The 25802-nt window shown below is 36.0% G+C and overlaps 1 protein-coding gene across 1 annotated transcript in view; it reads right to left on the bottom strand.

The window, feature by feature from the left end:
- ULK4 (unc-51 like kinase 4) overlaps positions 1-25802 on the bottom strand; it is a gene marked incomplete at both ends in the record, with an annotated part of 244522 nt that overhangs the window by 38884 nt on the left and 179836 nt on the right. Inside the window, 3 exons of the mRNA XM_082310398.1 lie at positions 12608-12793; positions 20981-21079; positions 24576-24742. Coding sequence (XP_082166524.1) covers positions 12608-12793; positions 20981-21079; positions 24576-24742 — 452 coding nt within the window. The remainder of the gene's footprint in view (positions 1-12607; positions 12794-20980; positions 21080-24575; positions 24743-25802) is intronic.

The following is a 25802-nucleotide window of genomic DNA, read 5'->3' as shown; positions in this document are numbered from 1 at the left end:
ATTCAGCAGTAGTCAATGCTGCTCCTTTCATATTCCAGTCCACATCCTGCCACGGTCCTCTGCACCTTGCCTTACTCCCAGATGTCCCAGAGTCATTAAATCACTGTCAGAGTGATTACATTTGCATTCTACTTTCTCATACAAGTTCTACTAAAAGTATCATCATTTTTTAAGTTCCTGAAGTATTCTACAAGGTATTAGTCAAGAGTTGAATAAAACAATCTTGGTAGATCAATGTTTGGCTGCTATTATTTTCTAGTAGAGATGGACAAATTCAGTTTGCCTCATTTCAAAGCCATTTGAACTTTGTAGGTCAAAAGCTTGATTACATCATTACTAGGTTCATCTCCCATTTAAACCAGTTTGTTAAAAGGGGAATGAGGAAAAAGACATAGATACAAGCTTTAAAAACCTACCAGTGCTAGCTTTGCTTTTAGGAAGACTATTAGGCTTCCCACATAGTTTTGTCTCATATAACAGCATCCTATTCCACCACATTTAATTTTCTTGAAATGTACAACTGAAAGAACTTGAACTCAAATGGAATTTAAATTGTTGAACCAAAATACTTAGTATCCTATAGGATTTCTGCTCCTCAGTCAATTCTTTGGTCTCTTCTTTCAATCCTTCTGTAAGAGAAATTTTTTTTTTTTTTTTTTTTTTTTTGCTAGGACTTAAAATACCTAATGATTTGGGATGCCAAACCAGAGAAACTTTTTGTAGGCCTGATATTCAAGAGTAAGTAATTAGTACTTTCAGGAAATTAGATATCCTTTGGAATCTCCGCAACTAAATTTGGAAAATTAAGGTATTTCAAACCCTAGTCATTTTAGGAACTTTTAGCCATTATATAGATAGAAATACTAAAAATAAGAGAAGTTATAATTTAATGAGAAAATTTTAAAGGATTACAGAACAGTATATAAGCCTAATAGGTGTATGCACACAAGCACATAGCAGTATGCTAATGTAATTATGTACTCTTGAGATCATAAATAGTTATGCAAAATTAAAGTATGAAGTTGCAAGAAGGGGAAGAGAATCTTGTTGAAACCTGCAGTGGTCAAAATGTAAGATGAGAGTAGGCATTTTAACATTCTTGCTCCTCCAGATTTCAACATCAATTCCCACAAAGCTTTCAGTATAATTTAAAAGAAAAAAAAGTAAGTTTCAAGAAAAATCGGGAGCATCTGGTTCAGGGGAGAAGAACCAAAAACATATAAGCAGAGGTGGAAACGTAGAATAAAAAAAGACATGTTGAGAAAAGGATCCTAACAAATCTAATGGTGAAGGCAATATAGAGACTAGAAGAGTCTATAAAATCATTCATTATTAAATAACATCACCTTCAAAATGCAATATATATTCCATCTTGGAACTACAATTACATGAATAAATTGCATGAGCATCTCTGATGTCATCAGAGCTCCTCAGTGGAGCAACAGTCCACTCGAGCAATCCTGAGGGTGTATTATTTAAATCTTTCAATGACAGCTGTAATTTGCTCTTCAGCAATAAGAATTTTCCTCACCAAGCTAAAAGAAATAGTGCTATATTAGCAGAGTCAGGGCCTCACAGATCTCACTGATATATGGGGCACAAATTACTCTTAGCCATCTTATAGTTATAGACTTGGAAAATAAATATTGTGTGCCATTACATGAATATACCCCCAAATGACAAAAGAGGGCCATGATCTTTATAAACAACGACTCCTTTTATGTTTTATGCAAACCTGTTATTTTATTGAGTTTGCCAAAAATTACCTTTTATAGTATTTAAATACTGGTAGTACTTTGAAGAAAAGTAGCAGTATGAGGATGTGTTAATATACTCATTTCCATGGGAATTATTCGATTGTAAAAGATTAACTTGGTTTTGTTTTTTAACGCTAATCTGCTTTGTCTAGACTTTTGCTCTAATGAGAATAAGCAGCACACAGCTACTCACTGAGGGGTCTTAGTTAAAATTTTAGGGTTGACTAAATGCTGCATTACCAATAAGCTCTGCAGAGCTTTTCTGCTCCGGCACTCAGAGCCAGCAGCACTGGACCCAGGCTCCCCTAAGAAATCCTGCTTTTACATCTCCCCAAGCGCATCACAGAGAAAACCTCTGCCTGGGGGACAGGTAGAGAGTCCCGAGCTGGCACTTCCCTGGAAATGATGGCGTCTTCCATGAAAAGCCACAAAGGAAGCATTCAGTTAGAATGAGCACAAGGTATTCTGCCTTGATTATTTCTTCATTTTTCAGTGACAAAATGGGATAATAGTAAATTGCAGTTACAAATAACGTAATTTGTTTAAATTACTAGTCTCACGGACCCCACTGTTTAGTATACATACCTCACATCACATATATATACTTCACATCATGTATACATGGCAGATTTTTATACGCACATTCTGTTTAGCACAGGTAGGGGCAGGTTTTGACATCAACTGTGTTCTTCTGATGCAACTCTAATATGCAGTAAGTCTATTCATTACAATTACCAAGGATTTACAGCAGAAAGATCAGATTTTTCATCCACAAAGTACAATATTATGCACTACAGAACATACCATTTTGACTTTTCAATGTATACTGGGATTATGCTCTACAACAGTTCTCTTGCAATTAAGAACACCAGTATATTTCCTTAAAAAATAAATTTTAAATCCTTGGAGCTATTTGATAGTATAAAATTACACGCATCTGTTGAGCCATTTCTAAATGACCACTACATATTACTGGAAGAAGTACTCTTTTATTGATATTAAAGGATTTAGGTAATCATCTGCTTTGACGAGACTGAGGATTACGTGTCAACTTCATTGCTCTTAAAATGCCCCCGAAAGGTCGAAAGAAGCAAGCCGTATAAGCTGAGTAGAGCTGGTATGCAAACTATGAGATATTCTTATGCTGCATCATATGAACTCATCAACTAGTCATTGCATCCCAAAGAAAGCATCTGCTGTGTGAAATTTAGGACAGTAATTCACAGCCCATAGAACACTGCATCACTGCAAATTAAATTTGTTATAAATTTATAATGATGTTCATATAAAAACGTTACATTTTAATAGTTTAAAGAAGTGACAGCTCTGGGCACTTTATAAATGTTTAACTCGTAGAGTCTTCATAATTTAAAATGTGGAAGTTTCATCACTGAAGATGCTGGTTTGAATCACTGAACTTGGGAGGGGGGGTCAGTTACTGTAGAAATCTACTGAAAGTCTAACCTCAATGTGCACAAATGCTATTTTTAAACATAACCTTGTTTCAGAACACTTACATGAATCACAGACTCATCTGAAATTGTGCAGCACCATGTTCTTAATGCCCAGATACGGTTATCATTGCCAGGGATTAGTATGTGAGCATGGGCCCTCTGTTGGGGAACTTTAAAAGTATGCACTTATTGTTAATGAATACATCAACTAACCATTAGGTGCATGAGATATCCAGGGAAAAAACTTTAAGTGTTTTGTTTTCTTTCATTGCACGTATATTTTGACAGATGCTTCTAAAATAATTTTCGTCTTTGATCTTTCCAACAATCTCTAACTCCTTAAACACTGCCTTCCTTTTGCTTTATATGGTCATATTGCTTGGTCTCATTATCACAACCAGCATACTTTTGTTGTATCTATGTCATATTTTTGCTCGCAATTTCCATCTGACAGACAACCTGTATCTGAAATGCCCCCTCAGTCTATTTGTCTCCTTTGCCTAATTCATGTGCCTCAGAGTCTCACATCCTCACAGCGTGATGGCCAAGGGCTGTCTCCCTCTACCCCTTTAACCACTCCAACTATATTCCCTGTTTATCTGCATCCACACACCGGCTATTAAATCAAGCTCTGTGTAACCTGCAGATTTGCTCATGGCAAGATTTTTGAAAACACTGCTTCTCAGCAGTGTTTCCAGCCTTATAAGATGAAGAGGGTAAGGATCTAGGCAAAGTGAAATACAGCTAATGTTTGTCAGATGTCATATTAAAGTGCAGAACTTGAAATATATTAAAAAATCAATAGATAGAAACATTGGCAAGGAAAATAAGGGAACACTGAGGATTAACAAAGAGAATATGTCAAAACTTTTTACTCTGACTGTCCAGTACAAGGTGCTTTAGAAGTCAAAGGAAGGACCGCTCTTTTCCAGTAGGGAATATCTAATTCCTACATTGGATTTTCTCCTGGTACATGGTAGTTAAAATTTTACTTACACTGAAATGTAACGGACTATTTCACCGTCAGTAAACTTGTCAGCAAGGAGACTGAGTTTAAGAGAATAGGTGTAATAAAAAAAGGACGTTTTGTTGAAGGGATTGCAATACGAGTTTGCAAAAAGTCACAGTACACCTGGTTTCTATGTGTACCTGTATCTCATCTTCAACATGGACAACCAAAATCTTTCAAAGCTCTTTTAGTTTCTGGTAATGGCCTCACGTGAAGACTGGATGAAGACTAAGGATTTTTAAATACTTCTGTGACCATAAGAATTTAAATCTGGAATAAAATGAAGATAGTTTCGTGTTAACTATCGGGAGCAACTAGTTAAGTTCCCATTCCTGCTTGCACAAAACTGAACACTGCCCAAAGATCTGTTTTATCCAGGATGGTCATCTTTGTGTCAAATTATTTCCTATTTGGGAGAGTCACTTTCAGGCAATTCCTTGAGCTTATTTTGAACACAGGAAAGAAGCCGGATTGTTCTCTGGAGCAAGAAATGACTTTTTACTGCGCTTGCATTGAGCTTACCACAGTGAGGTCCTGGTCTACAGGCACTAATGCAATTCAGTTATAATAATAATGAAAGCAGCAACTACTGCTCATATACTCCCATCAATGCTGCAGACCCTGGAAATACGTGCAACCTGGCGTTAACATTCAAGCTGAGAAAATATGTTTAATAATCTAATCCTATTCTATTGGTGTTGGTAGTGGGAGAACTTAATATATGATTTGCTAGCTAAGCAGGTGTTTGTCTATGTGGTGGAAACACCAGACGAAGGATAGTGTGCTCTCTTCGATATAGAGAAAGGACTTCACGGTTACAGTAAAAACACTGACAGTGAATTAGTCATTGCAGAGGTGCAAATGCATAAAACAAAACAGCACCTCTAGATTAAGATAACCATGGTTATTCCAGACATACCACCAGCTGCAAAAAGGTGGGATCTAAATCACATCAACAGTTAGGAATCCCAGTAAATACTTCCTTAACCAAAAGCTTCCAAACTATACAAGCTCCTATATAACCCCCAAAATGGTAAGTTAATTGCATAAAAAATGCCTCACCATCTGACTTTATGCATCACTACTTAATGTTTTGATTTTACCACAGGTTATATGAAGCCTTGTATTTTTAACAGAATAGGCTCGTGGAGCCCAGTGATCAGCTGAAAAAAAAAAAAAAATCTCAGCTTAGATCCAATTAAAATAAAATTTTAATTCTCACAGTTGTTAAGAATTCCTTGACACTTCGAGTTAAGAATACCCCAAGTCACATACAAAAAGAAAATAACTGTGTTTACAGTTATACATGCACAGGGATACAAACTATACCACATAAAGTGAATTAGAGCAAGTGTAATCAGAGAAGTACAAAATTCACAGAGCAGAAGAGGTTTCTGACGCAGCCAGAAAGAAGTGATCCTATAAGCCTGGACAATCTTATCAAGATTTAAATATTTGCCTTTTCTATGAGAAGAAACAAGTAGAGCATTCCTGTACCATCTAGTGCTTTGGGTCAAAAAATAGCAAAGTTTTCTGCAATTTCGTATCAGCCACAGAACTTCTGGACAGGATCAAAAGTGACAAGATAGGGGAAGATAAGAATTCCAGGGACTGCATGGGTGACTGAGACTTACCCATAGATACTTGTTCTGTTTAATTTCATAAGACAGAAGGATAAGTACTGGAAAAAAACCCATCAGTATATAACCTTAGAATGCTGCAGTTAAGAATTTTGGCCAACTGAAAGAAGGATATTGGAAAATTCAAAGAGGTAAATGAAAAGGAAGGCTAATCAGAAACAGAAAAAGCCTATTAAAATTCTTTCAGTGCTCTAATCAATGTGTGTAAATCTAAACACCAAAATATTCTTCCCTCTTCTCCAGTAGAAACCATAGGATACAAGTGTCAAAAAAAAAGAGAAAGTCAAGGACAGTGCTAACATATCGTACTACTTCTCAGTATCCGCAAAACACTCCATGAGTTACACAAAGTATAAATGAGCCTGAATTTAGTCCTTCACAAGCTACATAAGCCAGGCACACAGGTCATAAACATGCACATGCCTCTAAGGTGAAACAGTATCTAACCATTTCTAATGAAAAATGAAAATTCTTATCAGACCTATACAGTGAAAATTTGTGTCCTGGATTTCAATACACAGAATGTAATTCGTCAAGTTAAAATTAACCATGTATACTACTATAAAGAATGCCATGGAATCTCGAATGATAATCAACTACAGTATCCCTCTCACATCTGGATATCCTAAGTATTACTAGACATACAAATAACATTTTCATAAAGTACTTTAAAAAAAGGTTTTTTTGAAACGTTATGTTATTCTTAATATCAAGCAAATAATTGTAAACTAAACAATCCATATTTTAGGACTTGGTATTGCTCGTAAAATGTCTGAGAACAAATTGGGATATTATTAAGTTTTGACTATTCAAAAAATCACACTTTCATTGACTAAACATTTTCCTTCTTAGTGCTACTAAAAATGCTTTACTAAGCTTAAAAAAACCTTCCATCAGGGTTTAATGGTGAAAGTACAATATTTAATTTCCATGAGAATTTGGTAGAGCCCATAGGACATTATAAACTGAACACGAAGTTCAAAATACAGCTTAAGTGAGATTTAAAAAAAAAAAACATCCAAATTACTCAGATAAATTAATCAATATTGGCTCAATTCTCTGTTCGGTAAACCACAAAGTACAGCAAAGAGGCTGTGCCACTATGCCTGCCAAATGCGGAATTTCTTTAAGTTACACTATACTACCACTATTTAAATCATTCTTTAATTGTTGTTTAAATTGTATTAGAATAGTTGTGATTAGCTGCATTCACCTTCTGAGAAATTTAAACCAGTTTTTCTTAACTCTTCACTGTAAACTCAATATATTGCTTCTTGACCAAAGGGAAGGGCCTGGCCCAGCAATTCCAACTCACAAATATCCCTAACAACTGCTAATATTGATCAGGGACATTGTAACTTTTTTTTTTTTTTTTTAAAGGACTGTCATTAGATTGTATTTCAGTCAAAACACATGCAAATTCAAAAAGCTACACTTAAAAGCTTACTTTGCAACTAGATTAAAACCCAGAAGTGGAGGAGGAGGAGAGCCATCCCCTGAGGACAGGCCATTCCCCCACACCGTATGGCAGGGCCGGGAAGTGCCATGGCGGAAGGCTGCCCAAGCAACAGCGGGCACTGGAGGCCTCCCCACCTCTCATCTCTGGGGACTCTCTCCAATTTCATTAAAACCCTAAACCAAAGGCCTGCCTGAGTGTGCAAGCAGAGGGAGCTTCCCCGCACGGCGGGAAGCGTGAAGAGGCTTTATCCTTCCCATGTATTTGCCTCAAAGCATTTTGAGAAACCCATCCTGTTTATGATCTCCATAATGTATCTTAATGCTGATTAGCTTTTTCTTCTTGGGGGGATCTTCAGTTGTTTGTGTCTAATGGAATGCTCCATCCTACCCAGGGACATTATTCTGTTAGACTGAGGCCAATAAAAGAAAGGGATGCAGGCTTGGTAACAACTTGAAAATAAGAGACTAATAGTAATGAAGGACAGAAATTGTTCATATAAGAGTCATCTGGATTTTAAAAAGATATGTAATTTATGGAAAACATATATAACAACACATGCATTTATAGTGAGTATACCTATACACGTCAGCAACCCACAAGTGAGTATTGTATTCACAGTCTAACAAACATCTCTCTTATAAAGTTATTCCTTAGAGCAATGGAATATTATGGATTACCTTAGTAACTAATGAAATTAATTAAAGGCACGCTTAAATGGTTCAGGTTAGGAGAAAGATGCAGGAGAAGCTTTTCTCCAGCTAACTGCACCTATTGGAGAGCGCTGTGCTCTCTCCGCAGGAGATCCTCCAGCAGGTTCCTGCAGCTTTGGAAGGCTCTGGGAAAGCAGGCTCCGCCGGGAATTGCTGCACAAGCACCTCCTTGTGGTGCTGAAGCCGTAAAAGGGATGCTATCTGAAAATCTCTTGGGATTTTGCTTCACCTTCTTTGAGGCAAGCTCCCTGCAGACGTACTTGCAGGAATCTACTGAGGAGCAAATCTCCAGCAAGACGTTCGACTCAGAGAGGGATTGCAGAATTGCTACCCTCAATCAAACATTTGTGCTGCCCGCACTGTCTATCTTTTCAAGCTCTAAATGTCTTTCCCCATAATGCATGATCAGCAACTAATATAATGAGTACCTAACCTAGGAACTATCACAGTAAAAATATACACACATATTTTAATATACAAACACACAACTGTCAATTCAAAAGATGTGAACTCAGCACATCTCTGTATAAAACTCAGGATGATATAGTTACTAATTTACATGACAGAAATACTTAGGGACACAGGACTTCAATATTTTAGACATAATGACCAGTGGTTGCCCAGGCTTTGGTTCACCGGAAGCAGGATAGTAAATCTGCTTGCACGTACACAGTGATGCCGTAGCTGTGGCGCAAACTGGCAGGGAGAGCAAATAAGTGTTCAACAATCTTACAATGAAATTAATGAAAGTTATGCACCTTTGCCACAGCTCAAGTATTGTCATTCTAGCCTTAACATCTTTACTACGCAGCCTAATACAATTTGAGAAATCCTTACACGTATCCCCCACAGGCTATCTGACATGCAGATGACATCCTAAATGTCTTAGCTCTTCGCTAATAAAGGATGAACAACTTTTTTCCAGTTAAGATACGCAAATTAGTGAAAATGAAGTTCTAGAAAGACGATCAGAAGAAAAAAAAAAGTGTGATTTAGGTAGAATTCAAATATACTTTCTGACAAGTACTTAAGGTAAAAGTCACTCAGACTCAAACAAAAGTTCACTCTCCACAGTGGCTGCAGAACTGACTGTTACAGCCTGACGCATATTCGTTTTTCTCAGAGGATTTTTTCCTTATTACTAGACAGAATAAAAAGAGTCTTCTCTTGTTTTGAAAGCTGAAACATTTTATTTGTCAGTACCCAGCTGTAATCCAACAGTGATCATGTGTCTGGTGGAGATATTGGCTAGTTCTATAAAAATTCTGGCGATAATCACTTGCCTTTACGTTACATACTAGATGGTAAATTGAGATAGCAGGTAGATTTTTTTCCCTCTGGGGAAATACAGAAATGAAAAACTTCTCAGTAAAGCACAAAAAAATTGAACTATGTGCTTCCCAAATGAAAATTTCTTCCACTTCACAAAGAAATACTTTAATCTAGATGATTTACCAGACTGCAATAAGATGCACTGTATCTTCACAGAAGAGATGAAGTGATAAAATAGTAATTTCCATAAAAGGTGGCAGGAGAGGCTCCTAGAACCAAAGAATGGGACAAGATCACTCCCCTGACGTCACTGATCGGTTACACAAATGCTGCTAAAAAAGATGAAGAATATCTGAATAGCAGTATTGTCTAACCCAAGATGAAGCAATCGGAACAAGAGAGTTAGTAACAGGGCTGAAGGGGAAAAAAAACCAAACCCACCAAACCCTGTTTCTTTGATTCAATAATTTTATTCAGTTTCTGTCCATTATATCAGTGCCAGTGAGAGAACATTCTTGAAAAAGACTGGTTAACCTGGGCCTGACAGAGCCAAAAGCTTTGAAAGAGAAGAGGCAATTACAAAAAAAAAAAAAAAAAAAAAAAAAAAAACCAACAGAAAGAAGACAGTCAATGCTGCCTCTTTAAAGCTTTTAAATGATCCTTACTTACACAGTTACAAAAGTTAGCTCAAAGCATATTTTTTCTGGTTTTCACTCCTAATGATTTCTTTTTACACCAAAATAAAGCCTGTAAAAAGGGCTGCTAATGGCGATTCCATTAGTAAGTCTGTATGAAGATTCCTCCCCCCGCCCCCATCTGGCCTGTATCTTTATTTCTGTTTAATAAATGAATGCAACAAAATTGCAGGGCAAAAATCAGTGAAAAAAGTGTTGCAAGAAGTTTAAATTGCCCTGCAGTCAATTTGTTGGTCAAAGTTGACAATGAAAAATGACTGTTTAAAGAAAAACAAAAAACCAAACAACAACAACAGCAACAAAAAAACAAACCCTCAAAACAAACCTCCAATTTTGTCCAAAAAAACCCCTCCAACCACTGGAGACAAAACTTATTGAATACTATTAAATTAAAACAACACATAGATATAAGTTTCCATTTCACCAAGGTAAGGTCATCTTGTATGTCAACAAATTCTGTGACATGCTTTAAACTGAAGACTGAAAGTGAGACACCCATCTCCATTGGCTCAACAGAGTCATATGAAACACCCGGACAAAGACTAATTAGTCATACTGCTATGCCTTTTCTTTATTTCCAGAAATATATGCTATAAAGGCAGCTATAGCATAAACACTGAATTATTTTTGTATATTCCTGTCTTACATAAGCAATACCTGTGCCTGTAACAACAAAGTTAATGTGACCACAGATTGGAAATATGCTCTCTACAAGCACTGATTGGCATGAATAGAAATTGGTGCACTTAATGATACCTCTATTAAAATACTGCACAGATATTTAAAAAAAAAAAATGAAGAACACTGCTCTAGGCTTCAAAATTCAGCATGAACAGCTAATGTGGGCTGAATCCTTCTTAAATAGATACGATTACATTTCAATGTCTTTTGTGATTATGACAATTTTGACAAGATAATCATCTCCTCTGAACAGGACTTTTTAAGGTTTAGAGAAATAATGTAAGATTTATTAAATAATCTATCAAATTATCTATGAACCCTGCTTTCAAAAGAAATCCTATGATCTCATTAAAATAATTACAGAAAATCTATGCCTGATATTATAAATAACAAGTACCAGTATCACTGGTATACAAAGGAGAGATCTAAAAGTACAGGAACTTGCAAGATTCAAAAGGTGATAGCATAGCTTTGTTCTTTTAAGATAATCAACAGAAGTTTCTGTGTTAAATATCCTGGATGCTAGGTCAACTTTTGAACCACAGTCTTCAAAATGGAGGCAAAGAAGACAAGTCTGTAGCTATGCCAAAATCAAATAATCTAGATACATATATCGCAGCCTTATTTCTCTTTCCTTTCCTCACACTTTGTTGCCTCTCTTCTCTTCTTGCTTTTGGGGAAAAGCAAAAACCAGTTCAATGCAGCACAACAATTACACAGAAAGAGAAGCACAGGTACAAGCAAAAATCAATAGGAAGTGTCTTAAAAAAAAAATCTTTGCTAGAATTCGCTTTTCAGGAAGAGCATGAGAAAATAATGGAGTGAAACCTGAGGTCATGTCAAGAATGAGAGAAATTAGGAATTTGAAACATAATTTCAATTTTAATTTTATATATTCCTGCTTCTTTTAGAGAGAGATAGGACTGAGCAAAACTGTGAAGAAGGGTATGGTGTTTACTTTCTTGTGATGTAAATACAGCAGGCAGGAGAAAGAGGACAGGGACAGCTCCAAAAGCTCTATAAAAAGGTTTGCTTCCTCTTAACTCTGTAATAGGATGGCTTCTGTTGCCATTGATTATGGCCTTGCTCTAGTAGCCAGCACTGCACTTGCAAAATTCAAGTGTCTTCTGCCTCTTACACTGGGAAAGTTACCCCCTTTTAACTGAAAACTCCTGCTTTTGGAGAGTAAAGGGTAAAGTAATCAACCAACACAAGGTGACAATGCAGGCAAAGCTTCTTATCAAGACACTTCAAGATAAAAAGCATACTATTATCTGAGAGACCGTTACAGATACAGGAGGTCTTCCACCTAAGCTACTTGAAAGACACAACACTGCTGTCATGCCACCATGTCAGAGCAGGACAGAATCAAAATCCCTACCCATTAATAACATCACTAAACTAAGCCGCTGCACAATGCCCACTGATTGGCATTCTACATTACAACCACTCCAGCAGAAGTGGTCCCTATCGCTCAGTGAGAATGAGGAGTCAACAGTCTACGCACAAACCTATTTCAAGTACAAAATGGCATTTTATTTACCATGAAATCAAGCACTCTGTTTCTGAACAGCTATTTAATGCTACAAGGTTAGTTCTTTCAGAAGGCATTTGGAAAATTGTTCCAATACTTCATAAAGCTGAAGTACTAAACAAATATATAAATAACATGAGTTATTTAAATAGCTGAACAGTTAATTGAAATAGGAGAAATCCAACAATCACTTTGTAAGAGGTTTTAAGTGTAGAAGGCTATCTTCTCCAGAGGAGTTAACTGAAATTTAAAGACATAAAATTTAACTTCACATATTTAGTTTTCAAATGTCTTTTATACTCTTTTTTACTTTAAGAGGAAAAAAACCAGCCAAAAAATTATCCAATGATATAAAATAAACACATAGACTTTTAAAATGTTCAGAAGGCAACTCACCAGTCTCTTTATAATTCTCAACAAAAGCTTCAGTTGTCGTGTATCTTTTTTGGACCTCAGTACTTCAGCAAAGCTGTCCATGTTTTCTGGAGACATACTCTCCTGACTGTTCCCTCCATACAGCTGAACCAGCAATGACAAGCACTGTGAGGCACTCTGAAATATTTCAATATCTTCACTGGGAAGCTAAAAATGAACAAAAAATGAACAAATAAAAATCAAATTCCAATTTCAGAAAAATTGCATATCAGTGGGGATTTGGAAGGGTATTAACATTTGCATCATGCCAGGAAAGAATCATTTCTAGTTGATTGACTCAAAATTCCATTAAACTAAGCTTAATAAAGTGATAAAAATATAAATAAAATATATCTGTTCTTAAGCAGCAGTATAACGCCTCCACTATGATTCTATCAAATAGCCTATCTACAGTGACATCATAAAAGCATTGAAAATGTTGCTCCCAACTCTGTTATTTTCAGACAGTATACATTGCTTTAAATAGAAGTAGTAATAGCAAAAAGTATCATTATAGCCATGATGTTTAATCTTCTTAATGCACACCATAAAACTTTATTTAATTACTTCTAAATTAAGTCTATGGCTTCTGGTCGAGGTAGAGTACAGGCTACCTAGCTATTTAATGGATTTTAAGTAGTCACATTAGGAGGTACATTTTGCAGATTTTAAACATTTTCCTGAATTGCAGCTTTTCTGCACCCCTTTGAAGAGCAGGCACTGGAGCAGGCCCTAGCAATGGGATGGAAAAACTCTTTCCTGGGAAGCAAAATTATGGAAAAGATTTGGGGGCATGGCTAATAATCATCTTTAAATGAGCTTGTGGTAGTATGACACTGGTATCAAAATGATTTATATCTTTCTTGAAAGTGCAATCTGGAAGCAATGAGTACAGATATTATGCTTGTATTTGGCACTGCTGGAAGGACAACAGGAACGCAATGCCTAGTTTTAGCACAGACACTTCGCGAAAGCTAGTGAAAAAAATCATAGAGCTTTCTTGGGAACAGGCAAGAGCATGACAGACTGGAAAACATAACAGCAAAAGACTGAAGGAATTCAATGTCTATAGCTTTTCAGATGGAAGGTTAAAGGGCAGTTGATCATGTTCTCTCGGTTACATGTGAAAAAAAGCAGGCTGAGGGTGGGTTAATTCCTTTACCTGATAAAGGAATGGTAAGAGACAATAGCTCAAGACTTAGATAAAGCAATTCAGATTAGAAGGAAGACAATACTTTGATTTCCTTTTTTCTTTCTTTCTTTCATAAGAACAATTAACCACTGAAGCAACTTTCTTAGAGCTGAGACAGATTCTCCATCACAGGCAATTTATGTATCACAATTTTTTTTTTTTCTAAAAAATACCAAAACCCTTTCCTATAATGAGGAATTAATTTAGGAAAGTCCTATGTCTTCTGTTGTATTAGATCCTAGACTAAATGATTACAATAGCCTTTTCTGGCCTTACAATCTATGAACGGAACAAAACATACCAGTGGTAGTCTTAACCAGTAAGGTATAGAAGTGTAAAAACACCTCATCACTCCTACTCAGTGTTTTAATTCCAAAAATACTATTTAAATACAAAGAAGCTAGATTAAAGTACAGTTAACAGACTATCCTTACTGACAATAAAAAGGAAACAATTTATATAATCTGTCCAACCATTTATATAATATTTCCAACCATTTCAATAATGATTACTTATTCAGTCTGCAGTATGAACTTCTCAGTTTTTTCATTTTAAGGAAAACCCATACAGTTACTTTAACGTAATCTGGGAACATATCATCAGACATATACTCCTTAAATATTCAAGAAACAGTTCCCCAAGGATCTGTATGCAAATACAATCCTGTTTTCCATTAGCTTCATAGAGCTGGCTGTTTAAAACAGACTGAACTGAGCTGTAAGCTCTGAACACATAGCCCCAAGACATATCACATTCTATTTGACCTAATGCTATGCAAGTGACAGGACCACAGCAGCTATTTCTTCCACAGTTTTGCTGTATGGTTTTTCTTCATTCCAGTCTAAATGCCACCTATTTGATTGTTTCCTTTCCAACATCCAGAATTATCTAATAACATAGTCAACATAAGTAGCAAGGCTAAAAAGGAGGAAAAGCTACAAATAGTAACAAGCTTTATAGCTCCATTTATATCTTCAATCTTATCAAGTAAAAAAAATTCCACTGATCTCACTGGGGGCTTTAACCTGACTTGTATTTCCTTCACTGACAAAAAAAAATGCTATTAGATAAAGGAAGGAAAAATTAAACTACTTTAATGTATCTCTCTTATCCCTTTTAAAAGCAGCACTCTAACTTGCAGTTTGTTACTAGATCAGTGTAGACAGATATATCAACCACTCCCTGAAGAAAATCACAGTACAGAACTATATTCAATTTTCAAATGTTGTTTGTGGGCTAACCAAACATAAAAAATAAAAAATCAGTGAACATTTGGACAGATACATCCTTGCCCTGGTATTGCAGTGGAGGCTAGTTCCCTGGGCTCCACAAGCACAAAATCCCATGTGTAATCAGTAATCACAACAGCCATACTTGGAGGTGAGACTGTTCACAAGGTCTTTTTCTGAGACATTCGCTAAATATCAAAGGAGTGGAAAGGTGTCAGTCTCTGCAGAGGACTGCCCCTACGACAGCCTTTCATGAAGAAATACATAAAGCACCATGTCCTTTGCAGTTCTTCCTGACACCAGGAGGATACGTGACTTTCAAGGAAGCAAATGAGCAAGTCCAGCCTGTTAGCGTTATTCCCAAGGAAGGCTGTCTTCGGCAGGAGTCCCCAGTTAGTGAGAAGGTGCAACGTTTTGCCCTCCTATGAGGAGGAGCTGGGCTTGGGCCAATGGCTTTGCTTATCCCCTCCTGGCATGCCCAACCTTTTATCACTTGCTGCTGTTCTTCATCCCTCAACAAGAGAAAGGAAGACCCTGAATCTCTCCATCCAATATGTCTTGGCATCAGATAGGCTTGCTCTTTACATGATATCAAGCTGTTAGTGACCATCCTCCAAATCTACCAGTATCACTCCAGGGTTCTCAGTACTTGTCAGCCATGACATCATCCTATTCAATCACAAATGCCAATGAAGTCCTTCAACGCCTGTTGTACTTCAGGCTTTTCTGCTCCTCTGCTTCACCAGAGTCCGTTTGAGCTTCCATGCTATCCAGAGTCTGGGGAGCAAGTTACTGTCATCCTGGAAAAGTGCAGGGTAAAACAATAACAACATAGGTCTTGGATGAATAGGAAAACAAGCTGGGAACAGGAAAGACCGTATCTGCTCTGGAGAGGATGAGAATCATTGGCCTACAGTCTAACCAATCAATAATTAAGGTGGAAGAGGAACTCTCAGCAATGTCCCTATTTAAGTATGTCTGCATCAGCATTTTTCTCTATAACTCTCACCATTTTGCTGTTTCACTGCGACAAGCTGTGATTTAGATGTCAAAAGTCATAAGTTGGTAACCTGAAATTTAACAACAGCTGCCAGTCAGTACTTGCATTAACAGTTATAAAGAGTAGAGGATCTGAAGAAAATTATTGGTATGAACTAAAGCAATGACTAAAAAATATAATAAATATCTGTAAATACAGAAAACCAAGGAATGAAAATTCAGCTTTCAAATAAATAGTATCTCATGTCTAATAAGAACAGTAAAGCTAGAATCATGTTGCTAGACAATGAATATAGATGGATGGTTCATCTCAATCAGCTGGAACAGTGTTCTGATTATTTTTCTAATCATAACAATTCCATTTGATATGAAGAAGTATATTTCAAGTCTTTGAAATGCATTTATAGTTTTTCATGACAGCAGCTACTTAAGTTCTTGTTCTTTCAGGGGAGGAGAAACCCATGAAAAACTAGAGTTCTAACTCTTTAAGAAAATATCTGCCCCTTAATATTTCATAATTACATGAAAAAACTCTAGTGGCCTTTCATTTCTTTTTGCTTTATCAGTCTTAGAGGGGATTATGGATTCAGCCCTTCAGCAAGGTAGAAACGTTAGTACTCGTTCTCCTTGCAGCTGTTAATATTCTGGGCTAGTATATAGCCTGAAGAAAATCCAGCACCTTAAAATAAATTACTGAACAGCTAAAGTCATAACTTTTGCCATTCTCTAACTCAAAACAGTAGATTTATTTTTCACTTCAAAATTCTAAAATAATGCCTCATGACAAGACTTTTGTGCAATGAAGATTGCATATTACTTTTTACTTAATTTTTATGGCCATGTTATAACCTCCTGTAAACAGGCTCATAACATAAAATTCTACTTCCCTTCCTTTCTAGATGGAACCTGCTCTGTGTATTTTAAGGCTAATGTGGTGAAGAGCAGGAAGTTTCTTGTCATTACACATCTATATTGCTGCAGTCTGTTGTCAAAAATGCTTTCATTTTGAACCGAGTTGCAGTGTGTTCATGAATTGCAAACCATTGCAAAAAACGTGTGATCATTTGAGCTGAAGTGGCAGTCTTCACACCGTCGGAGTTGTTACAGCATCTAATTTTAGAGCTACAATGAAACTGTCTGGATTACCCGGAGGGGACACTATTTCAGCTCATTAATGAGGTTATACACAAAGAGAGTTTATTACGATAAGAGATAGATGTTCATTAGATCAGTAATGTGAATATAGAATGTGCTGTAAAGGAAGCACCATTGGGAACTATAGGGAAGATGATTTTGCAAACATTAAACAAAATGTAAAAGCAAAACATCATTATTAAATCTGCTAACTTTACTATGCTATTCTTATTTGTAAATATGCACAGCTTTAAACAAAAAAATAAAATATCATATTTTGGCTTAGGGCAAAATTGTTGTCCTCCTACCTAAGGGAAAACATTTTAAAAAACAATGTATTTTCAGTTCATTTTAATCTAGCCTAATTGCTGAGAAACTAAATCTCCATTCTGAAATTCTGTGCTTTTGACAATATATTCTTATTTCCTCTGGTGTGTTCTTGCTTGTGGGTTTTTTGTTTGTTTGTTTTTTAGGGTAGCTCTGTAGAAGACAATTCTTCAAATGTAATTTGCAGATAACATTTCAAGTACAATAACACCAATGCATTATACATACAGGAAATAAACATATGTCTTTCCACTCTGACCACAGAACTGTCTGTATTCCTAAGAAATGTGAAATAAAATTCTACTGTCTACAGGGTTATCATTCTCCTGCAGTTATTTTCATTATTCATTGGCAAACACCTTCACGTGCTCTGAAACCAAAGTCAGGGCACAGCCTTGGGGCCAGTGCAACGTAGAGACGGAAAGGACCTAGAGGAGATCATCTCATTCATCCATGTGCACTGAGGCTTCATATTTGTCCTCTTCATGTTTGCACATGATTAACCGGTCTTTCAACAGTAATACACAGAGCACAGTAAGCAACTGCAAATTTTACTAGTAATACTATAGTGAAGAAGCCTACCACCAGAAGACAAGAAAAGTTCTCTCCCAGCAGTCTGGTAGGCTGCAGAAAAGACTGGAAGATCTACACCTAGGATTTAAATCTAGGATCTAGAGAGACATGAAACTCCTTTTTATAGGTACTGGCTAGGTTTCTGAAAGTTTCTGAAAATCCACGCTGAAGAGATTTCAAAAGTAAGTAAACATTAATTATTTTTTTCACTATAATGGTACATCAAAAAGTAGAAGGTATTTTATATCTTCTATAATGGCTGCAAGTTTCAGTATAATAATCAAATTACATTTATGTTCAAGCAGAGAAACATTACACAAAAAAAGCTAAGTATAATTAACTTTTAAACACAAAGCTGCCAAGCAGAAGACTAAATGCTCAATTTATTTTCCTCTTATTGATCAATTAAGGGCAGACTGATCATGGGATTAAATATTGAATTCTCCATATTTGCAGTGTTTTCTGCATGACAGAATTTGTAATTATTTTTTCTTTCACATTCTTAAAAACTCTGAAATTTCATTTACATGCAATCTAGGTTTCCTACACTTGCTTTGCTATGCCCTAAGTGGTAGACTAAATCACAATTACAGAAGCAAAAAATTGATTCTAAGTTTTTGACATTTTCAAGTTTAAGTCACATTGATTTTTGAGGGATTATTAAGAGAGATAAACACGTAGAACTTGAGGAAAATAAATAAATAGACAAGTCAATGGGGCATGGAACAATCGCCTACTTGAGGGATATACATATAAATGAGGGAAAGCAATTATTCAAAGTGACATAAGAAACTATAAATATGGTAAGATAGGTAGAAATAGCAAACCAGAGAAAATAATTTTAACTCAATATCTTAAAGTGATGGTTAGTTCAGAATTTAAGACCTCCATTATCTCCAGAAAATAAACTTCACAAAGAACTGAATGCCTCAAAACAGTAATAAAGGGTTGTGTAGCCACACAGCTCAATGAATACAGAGAACTACTGTCGGCAGCTCCACAGAACTTCAGCTTAGGTAGGCCTGAGTCTTTTTGAGGGGTAGGGATTGTATGCATCTTGAGACACCCACTAGACTTCACAAGGAAACTAGTCCTATTTAAAGAGATTAGAGCATAAAACATGTTAAACAAGTGGATCGTAAATGTTAAAATTATTATTCCGTTGTTCAAACTCTTCCAGCCTTAACAGGAAATGTGTAATACAGCAATGGGTGAAGGACATAAAATTTAACAAACCTAGCTGAAATAACTTTCATATATCCAATCAAGCACATGTATGTAAAGAACAACACATACACATTACAAGAGAAAATCCCTCACTTTTACAAAATCTTTAACAAAATTCAAAACCAAAACCAAACAAAAAAAGAAGCAGCACCAATCTTTACCCATATGTTAAAATCAACAGATTTTAAATAAGCATTTTAAACATACCAGAATCTGTAGAAATATAGAACAAAGCAAAACCTAGTGGTAATTTGCAGCCATGCTTCTGAAATACAAGGGCAAGTCAGAATTTAATCAGTACATGCTAACTATACAATTATCCTATCCTTTAATTAAAAACTTATAAAAGACTTCCAGGTGGTATAGGCTGAGTACAGCTTGGCCTCTAATCTTCTGTTCTTTAGAGAGTTAATGGAATTTAAATTTATAACTAGTTTCACTTTAAAGGAACATTTGCATCTCTTCATGTCTTACTATTTATCATATATAGTGATTTAAAAAAATTAATAGAAAATAAATTAAAAGAATTGATAAAGATGAAATATTATATAGTTGAAATTCAGTCACTTTGTTTTAGGTCATTCAGTGAACATTTCCAAAAAGCCTTTATCAATAGCTGGTTAAAATAAATCCATCAAAGGAGGACTTAACAACAAGCATAACGCCAAAAATTAATAAAAAAGGAATCACACTCTTCCCCAAAATAGAAGATGACAGACAGTGCTAAAGATAGTAAAAGAGTCACAGGTATTCATATCATAATACCTCTGAAAACCTATATTTAAATGAAAAAAAAAAAACAAAACAAAACAAAAAAATTTGAGGCTAGAAGAGAACTGAATCTGAAATGCCTCTAAGTGAAATAACCTGGAAAGGACAGTGTGATATGCCACAGGGAAATTCTCACGTACCATTTTAATGGCTTTATATTGAATAAAAGGCTCAGTCAGCCTCTAAAAACCCTGTCCAGCTCAAGAAGCATTCCTCTACTACAAGTTATTACACACAGAGCCAAGACAAATCTCTGGCACAGTGTGATGGAGGTTGAGCTGATGGGATGGATCAGGGCCACAATATAGCACTCTGAAAATTTCAATGCAGCACTGTAACATCTAGTAAACCCTGGAAAAGATTGACTTTAAACAGACAGACTTCAAAGATGTTTACAGATCACCAGGGACCATTCCCACTCATAAATCCCTCAGGATCATGTTAAAATAAAACTAAACCCTTGAGAAAAACCTCAGAAGGCTCAAACCCAAGAAAATAATATTAAAACTCATCACTCACTGCAAACTAATTTTAAGTTTACTGACTTTTCTAATTGTAGCAGTACTTGTTGTTTCAAACTTTGAATACCATCCTTTCCCTATGTAGTGATCACTAGTCCATTCTAAAGGGCTAAGATTTGGCTACTCATATGTATCCCAACTGAGAATCTGTGGCCTGTCCCTTGTCCCACTTCTATGCTTGGGACAGACTTAACTCCAATGTCATTTGTAACCCGCAAGCCACTATGACCTATGATTTCTTAAAAATTTTTAGTCCTTCCTTCGTACTAGGTGGGAGCTTATAAACAATGAAAAACTAGCAGAGTTCTCAGATGTTGAATTCAGTTGAGTAATTCCAACTTCAGCAACATTCCAAAAGGCTTACAAACAAGCAAATTCTCACCAGTTGAATAAGCAGGCTAATTAGGTCCGTCAGGGGTTTATTGATAAGCAGAAGGTCTTCAGCAGCCTGCGTGTCCCCTCCTGTGCCAGATTTCTGTGCCTTAATAAGATGAGAAAAAATAAAAAGCAGCCTTGGTGACTGTTCCGTTATGAGAAACAAATTAGGTCCATTAGGTGGTCGAAGTTTGAATGGAAGTTTGAAGGAGACTTGTACACTCTTTTCTAGTTAAGTATTGCTGGGCTCCCAATGGGCAGTTACGCTCCCTGTGTCTGTAACAATACGCACAAAGCAAGAGAGACTCATGCTGTCATGCCCATTCTGCACAGGCTGAATATACTGACCTACATGACATTCCTTCAGCAAAATGCTATAAACTGTATACACAAAAAAATATCTCTAAAGCCATAAATGTTTTATGTATTTGTATTGTCTTTCAACATGACATGCCTATTTTAACATTAAAGTTCAACTATTTTTTTTCCTTTATCAGGAACAACTTTAAGTGCAACTCAAAGCAAGAAAATCAAGGTGACTGAAATGTTAAGATCCTCATCATTAATGTCCATTTTTGCCCTTCTGACTCACTTTGTATCCTGAAATATTTACAATATTTTATAATAATTTATTTTTTAAATAGGAATAATAAAGTTCTTAAGTGACCGAAGTCTGTGATATGATCTGTTGCTACTTGTAATTCTGACCATTGTCATCTCCCCTCATCAAAACACACTGCCATCCCAGGCAATGCTATTTATGACCCATCCCTGCCCCAGGACACCAGAAAGGTCTGCTTGCAAGATTTTTCATTTACCTTTATTATCTTGCAGCAGCTTTGGACCATGACCCTATATGACCTAGCTGCTAGAGGAAAAGGTAAACATTTTTTCTAAAGAATACATTTAAAAATCATTTTGTATTGTGTTTCATTTAAAGCTCAATTGTAAAATCATCATCCAAGTATAATACTTGTGGATTTTCGTTTGGTTAAGCGAACATGGGAGCAAGTCCCCTGAGACAAGAGACACTACTGCTGAAGCTCTGCTGTTGATATTGATGAGCTGAAAGGATAATGCCTTTCTTCTGGGAAGAATTTTGAAATAAAAGATGTCTGAAGAGCTGTTTCTCCAGGTAATAAGACACATTGGTATGTCCCTCACTGAGACTCACCACAATGACCTGGAATGCTGAAGTCCAAGAAGGGCAAAAAGACATAGTGCAGAGAAGACAAAAAAAAATGGAGTGTTTATATTAACCAAGAAAAGGAAGTAAGCCACCTTCACTTTAGCAAAATTTACAACAGCTTTTTTTGGTTAGTGCTTGGATGAGACGACAGACACTCTCCATCAGGGATGTTTGACTACTTTCTTTAACTTTTATATATTTAGTGTCTTTGGAAAGAGAATGAACAATATCACTAAAGGAATTACACTTTATGTCTGTATAAAGGATACACACTACACCATGCTTAAACCTACATTAAGTCCACTTCTCAAATCAAGATTGCAAATTACTTTCAACTACTGTGGATCACCTGTGGAACACGATGATGAAACTGCTCCAAAAGAGATATGCAAATTAATCTGAACTTTTGTACCATTTCCATTAAAACACAAGTAACTTGGACTACAGAGAGCAAACTCTTGAATGAAGCTGGATGCAGTTATCAGCACCATTCAGCATAAAGTACTGAAATGCAAAGGAAAAGTGGTGTCATGTTTTGCCTATGCAGCTGGATAGGGTTATCATTGTACATATAAAAAGCTTAAATAAAAAGGATTCAAGTAGAGGTAGTACCAGCTGTGAAAGTCAAGCCTCAAAAATGGATAATATGAGAAAATTTGATTCTCTATTTCAAGTTCTGTTTTAGAAGGTATCTTATTCAGAAGATGCCTATAAAAACAGTCCAAGAACATTTGTTATCACTACAGTGATGCATTTAGTGCCACATGGATAGTGGAATATTATACAGATGCACGGTAAATAGCAGTCAATAGGGCATGTGTACTGAGGCAGCTGTAGGGGCCCTGTGACGAGTATTGTCAAGACAAGTAAGCCAAGGGAAGTAACACCACCGTAAAATTAGTTTTATAGGGGTAGAGGGCAGAGCTATGCCTCAAAACTCAGTTTTCCAGCTGCCTCTTTTTACCCATTAGCCTTCCAGGGCAAAGCAGATTACTTTGACTAGAGATGAACAAAACTGGAGCTGGAGTTTTAGTGAATCAATCAACTGATGTATAAATGTAAAGCCAGAATAGAATTTGGCTTTGAACATATAGATTTAATTTTGTATCTAAATAAAAATCATCAGTTTCACTAATATTACCAATCCATGTGCAAGATCCTCTCTCCTCATACGTGTCCTCCAGTATAATTGGCCTCACCACTGTTGCATGGAGCATAAATACAGAATTTAGCTTGCTGTGATTACATGGAGTGCAGCCAACAATATGACAATCGGCAATCAGCCTACAGAATTTGAAATGCATTACAGAACCTGCTATTAGAGGACTCGAAAAAGACAAGGTATTGTACCATCAGTTCTAAATTAAGTTTCTTCCAAAAATTAAAAACCACCAAACCAACACCTCTCAGTGAAATATCTGGTTGATAATACAACGGATTATGTAAATCTGTGTAGAAAAAAAAAAAAAAAGCTCAATTTTCAACACCCACTTCATACATTAAACCATCTTAAAAACAAAACCAAAAAACAACCAAAAACAACCCACAGAGGAGGACCTTTTCAGAATAAAAACGCCATGTCCTGAAATTCAATACAACCTGGCTGCAATCTTTTGAATCTCTGTCCTCCAGATATATTGGACCTAACAGGCTTCTCTGTTTTTCAGCAGATAATCCCAAGAACATCAAAAACCTAACACGAAGAGTAAGTGGTGTTGTTTGCAGCTTAAATACAGAAGTTACTTCCAGTTGACTAACTTAGAAATTTGGCAGAGCAAATATTGCTAGTTTAATGTCATGTCTAAAAAAAGACGAATGCTTTTTCTTGTTTTGTTTTCAAGAGTGTCATGTGTAGTTTCTTTGCATAGTATCTTTTTGCGCTCCATTTTTAAGGAGGAGGAAGTCTTCACTGGAGGAGGAAGTCCTACCAATGTCATGATTTGCAGTGGTTCAAACAGAAACTTAGAAGATAAATTGATCAGTGTAAGAGAGGAAATACTTTTGTCAGCGCACATGCAGAGGTTACCTATGCTTTTCAAGCACAGTAATCACGTGTGCTTTGTAATAAAGAAGATACTGTTTGTTATGGAGTAATCTTTTTCTTTAAAATGAATGGAAGAAAAATGCTTTGAACTATCATTGAGCAAATACTGAATTACACTATTTATAAAGTATAGAAACGAAGGAGTCAGCTAGGATCTGTGTTTCCAGCATACAGTGAGGCTAGTATGGATAGTCTAGCCAAGAAAGTACATGAAACAGCGACATGCAATTGAAAATACATGCTCCTCTCTTTCCACCAAACTAAAAATTCAATAAAATCAGAATAGAGGGAATTTCATTATTAGGATAACAGGAAGTTATCTAAAAAATTGTTTAAGATGGTGATGACCCCAGGAAATAAAACCCATACCTGTAAAGCCTGGCGCACAATGTTTGCTGTATACATCAGCATGCAGTGCAAAATGTCAAGCAAGGAGAGAAGCAGTGCATTTGCTGTCTTGGTGCTGGTTTTATCATCTGCCTCCAAGTACAGAGCCACAGTTTCTATTAGGAGATTACAGATGTAATGAGCCAGTCCTACATAGAAAGTGAGACAAAAAAAAGCAATAGACTATCAGGAAAAGAACAATGTGGAACGAAGCCCAGTTAAAAATAATAGATTAGCATAAAAACAAATTTCACATACATTATGAATATTTATTAAATTTCCTCTTTTTCTCCATTATTATAATTACTTCCTCTTCAGTTTGTAGCAGCTCATAAAGAAAGCTAAACTGATATAATCAAATTTGTTAACTGCTTGGAAAATTATGTAACATTCATTAAATGAAGACATACTTTGAATCTTAAACTTTTCTGTAGCATGCTGGTACACAAGTCTCCTTCACAACACTCCTGATCACAAGACTTAAGCAATTTCTCCAGGCTGCTACAAAATGACACATCAAGGTCAGAGCCTAAAGTTTTCTTTCTTAACTGGTCTGCCAATTACAACCTTCCCCATATGCTTTAATTGTAGAATTGAACAGTGTTATGCTTAACATAAAATATATTCAGAAGAGCATTATAAATGAAATATGGAATACTATACCATAAATGCAATTAAGATTTGTTTGCTGGTGGTAGTAAAGTTTCCTGAAAATACCTTCTTGTCTTGAAGCTTTTTTTTCAGCTTCTTCAGAATTTAATAGCATCAGCTCCTGTAGCTTGTTTAACCCACAAATCAATTCACATATCAGAAAAAATACAATCCATTTCAAGGCAACACCGATTCAATTCAGAATCTTTCTTACTTTCAAATACAAAGTGACCGAGTTCATCATATTTGATCTTAATCTTTTTCTTTCAAAGTTTCATAAGGAATGAAAGATACCATTCCTCACCAAGAACACAATTATGTTTGTAAACTATCTTCTTTTAAACTGGCAATTAGTCATACCGTGACTTGAGTGTACCTGTGTAGTAACAGTGTAGTATATTAGTATATTAGCTTCTAGTCCCTGTGACTGTCAAAAATGACCGAAGTATTTCACTGATTTTACTGAAGTAAAAAGACTCCTTTTATTTCTCCTTTAAAAAGTAATTGTATATATTGTTACAAACGTCACCAGAAGATTAAAGGGAGACATTGTAGAAT

Source organism: Platalea leucorodia (assembly GCF_965183815.1).
Source record: "Platalea leucorodia genome assembly, chromosome: 1".
NCBI lineage: Eukaryota > Metazoa > Chordata > Aves > Pelecaniformes > Threskiornithidae > Platalea > Platalea leucorodia.
Note: the sequence above shows the minus strand (reverse complement) of the source record. Positions and strands in the feature narration are given on the sequence as shown.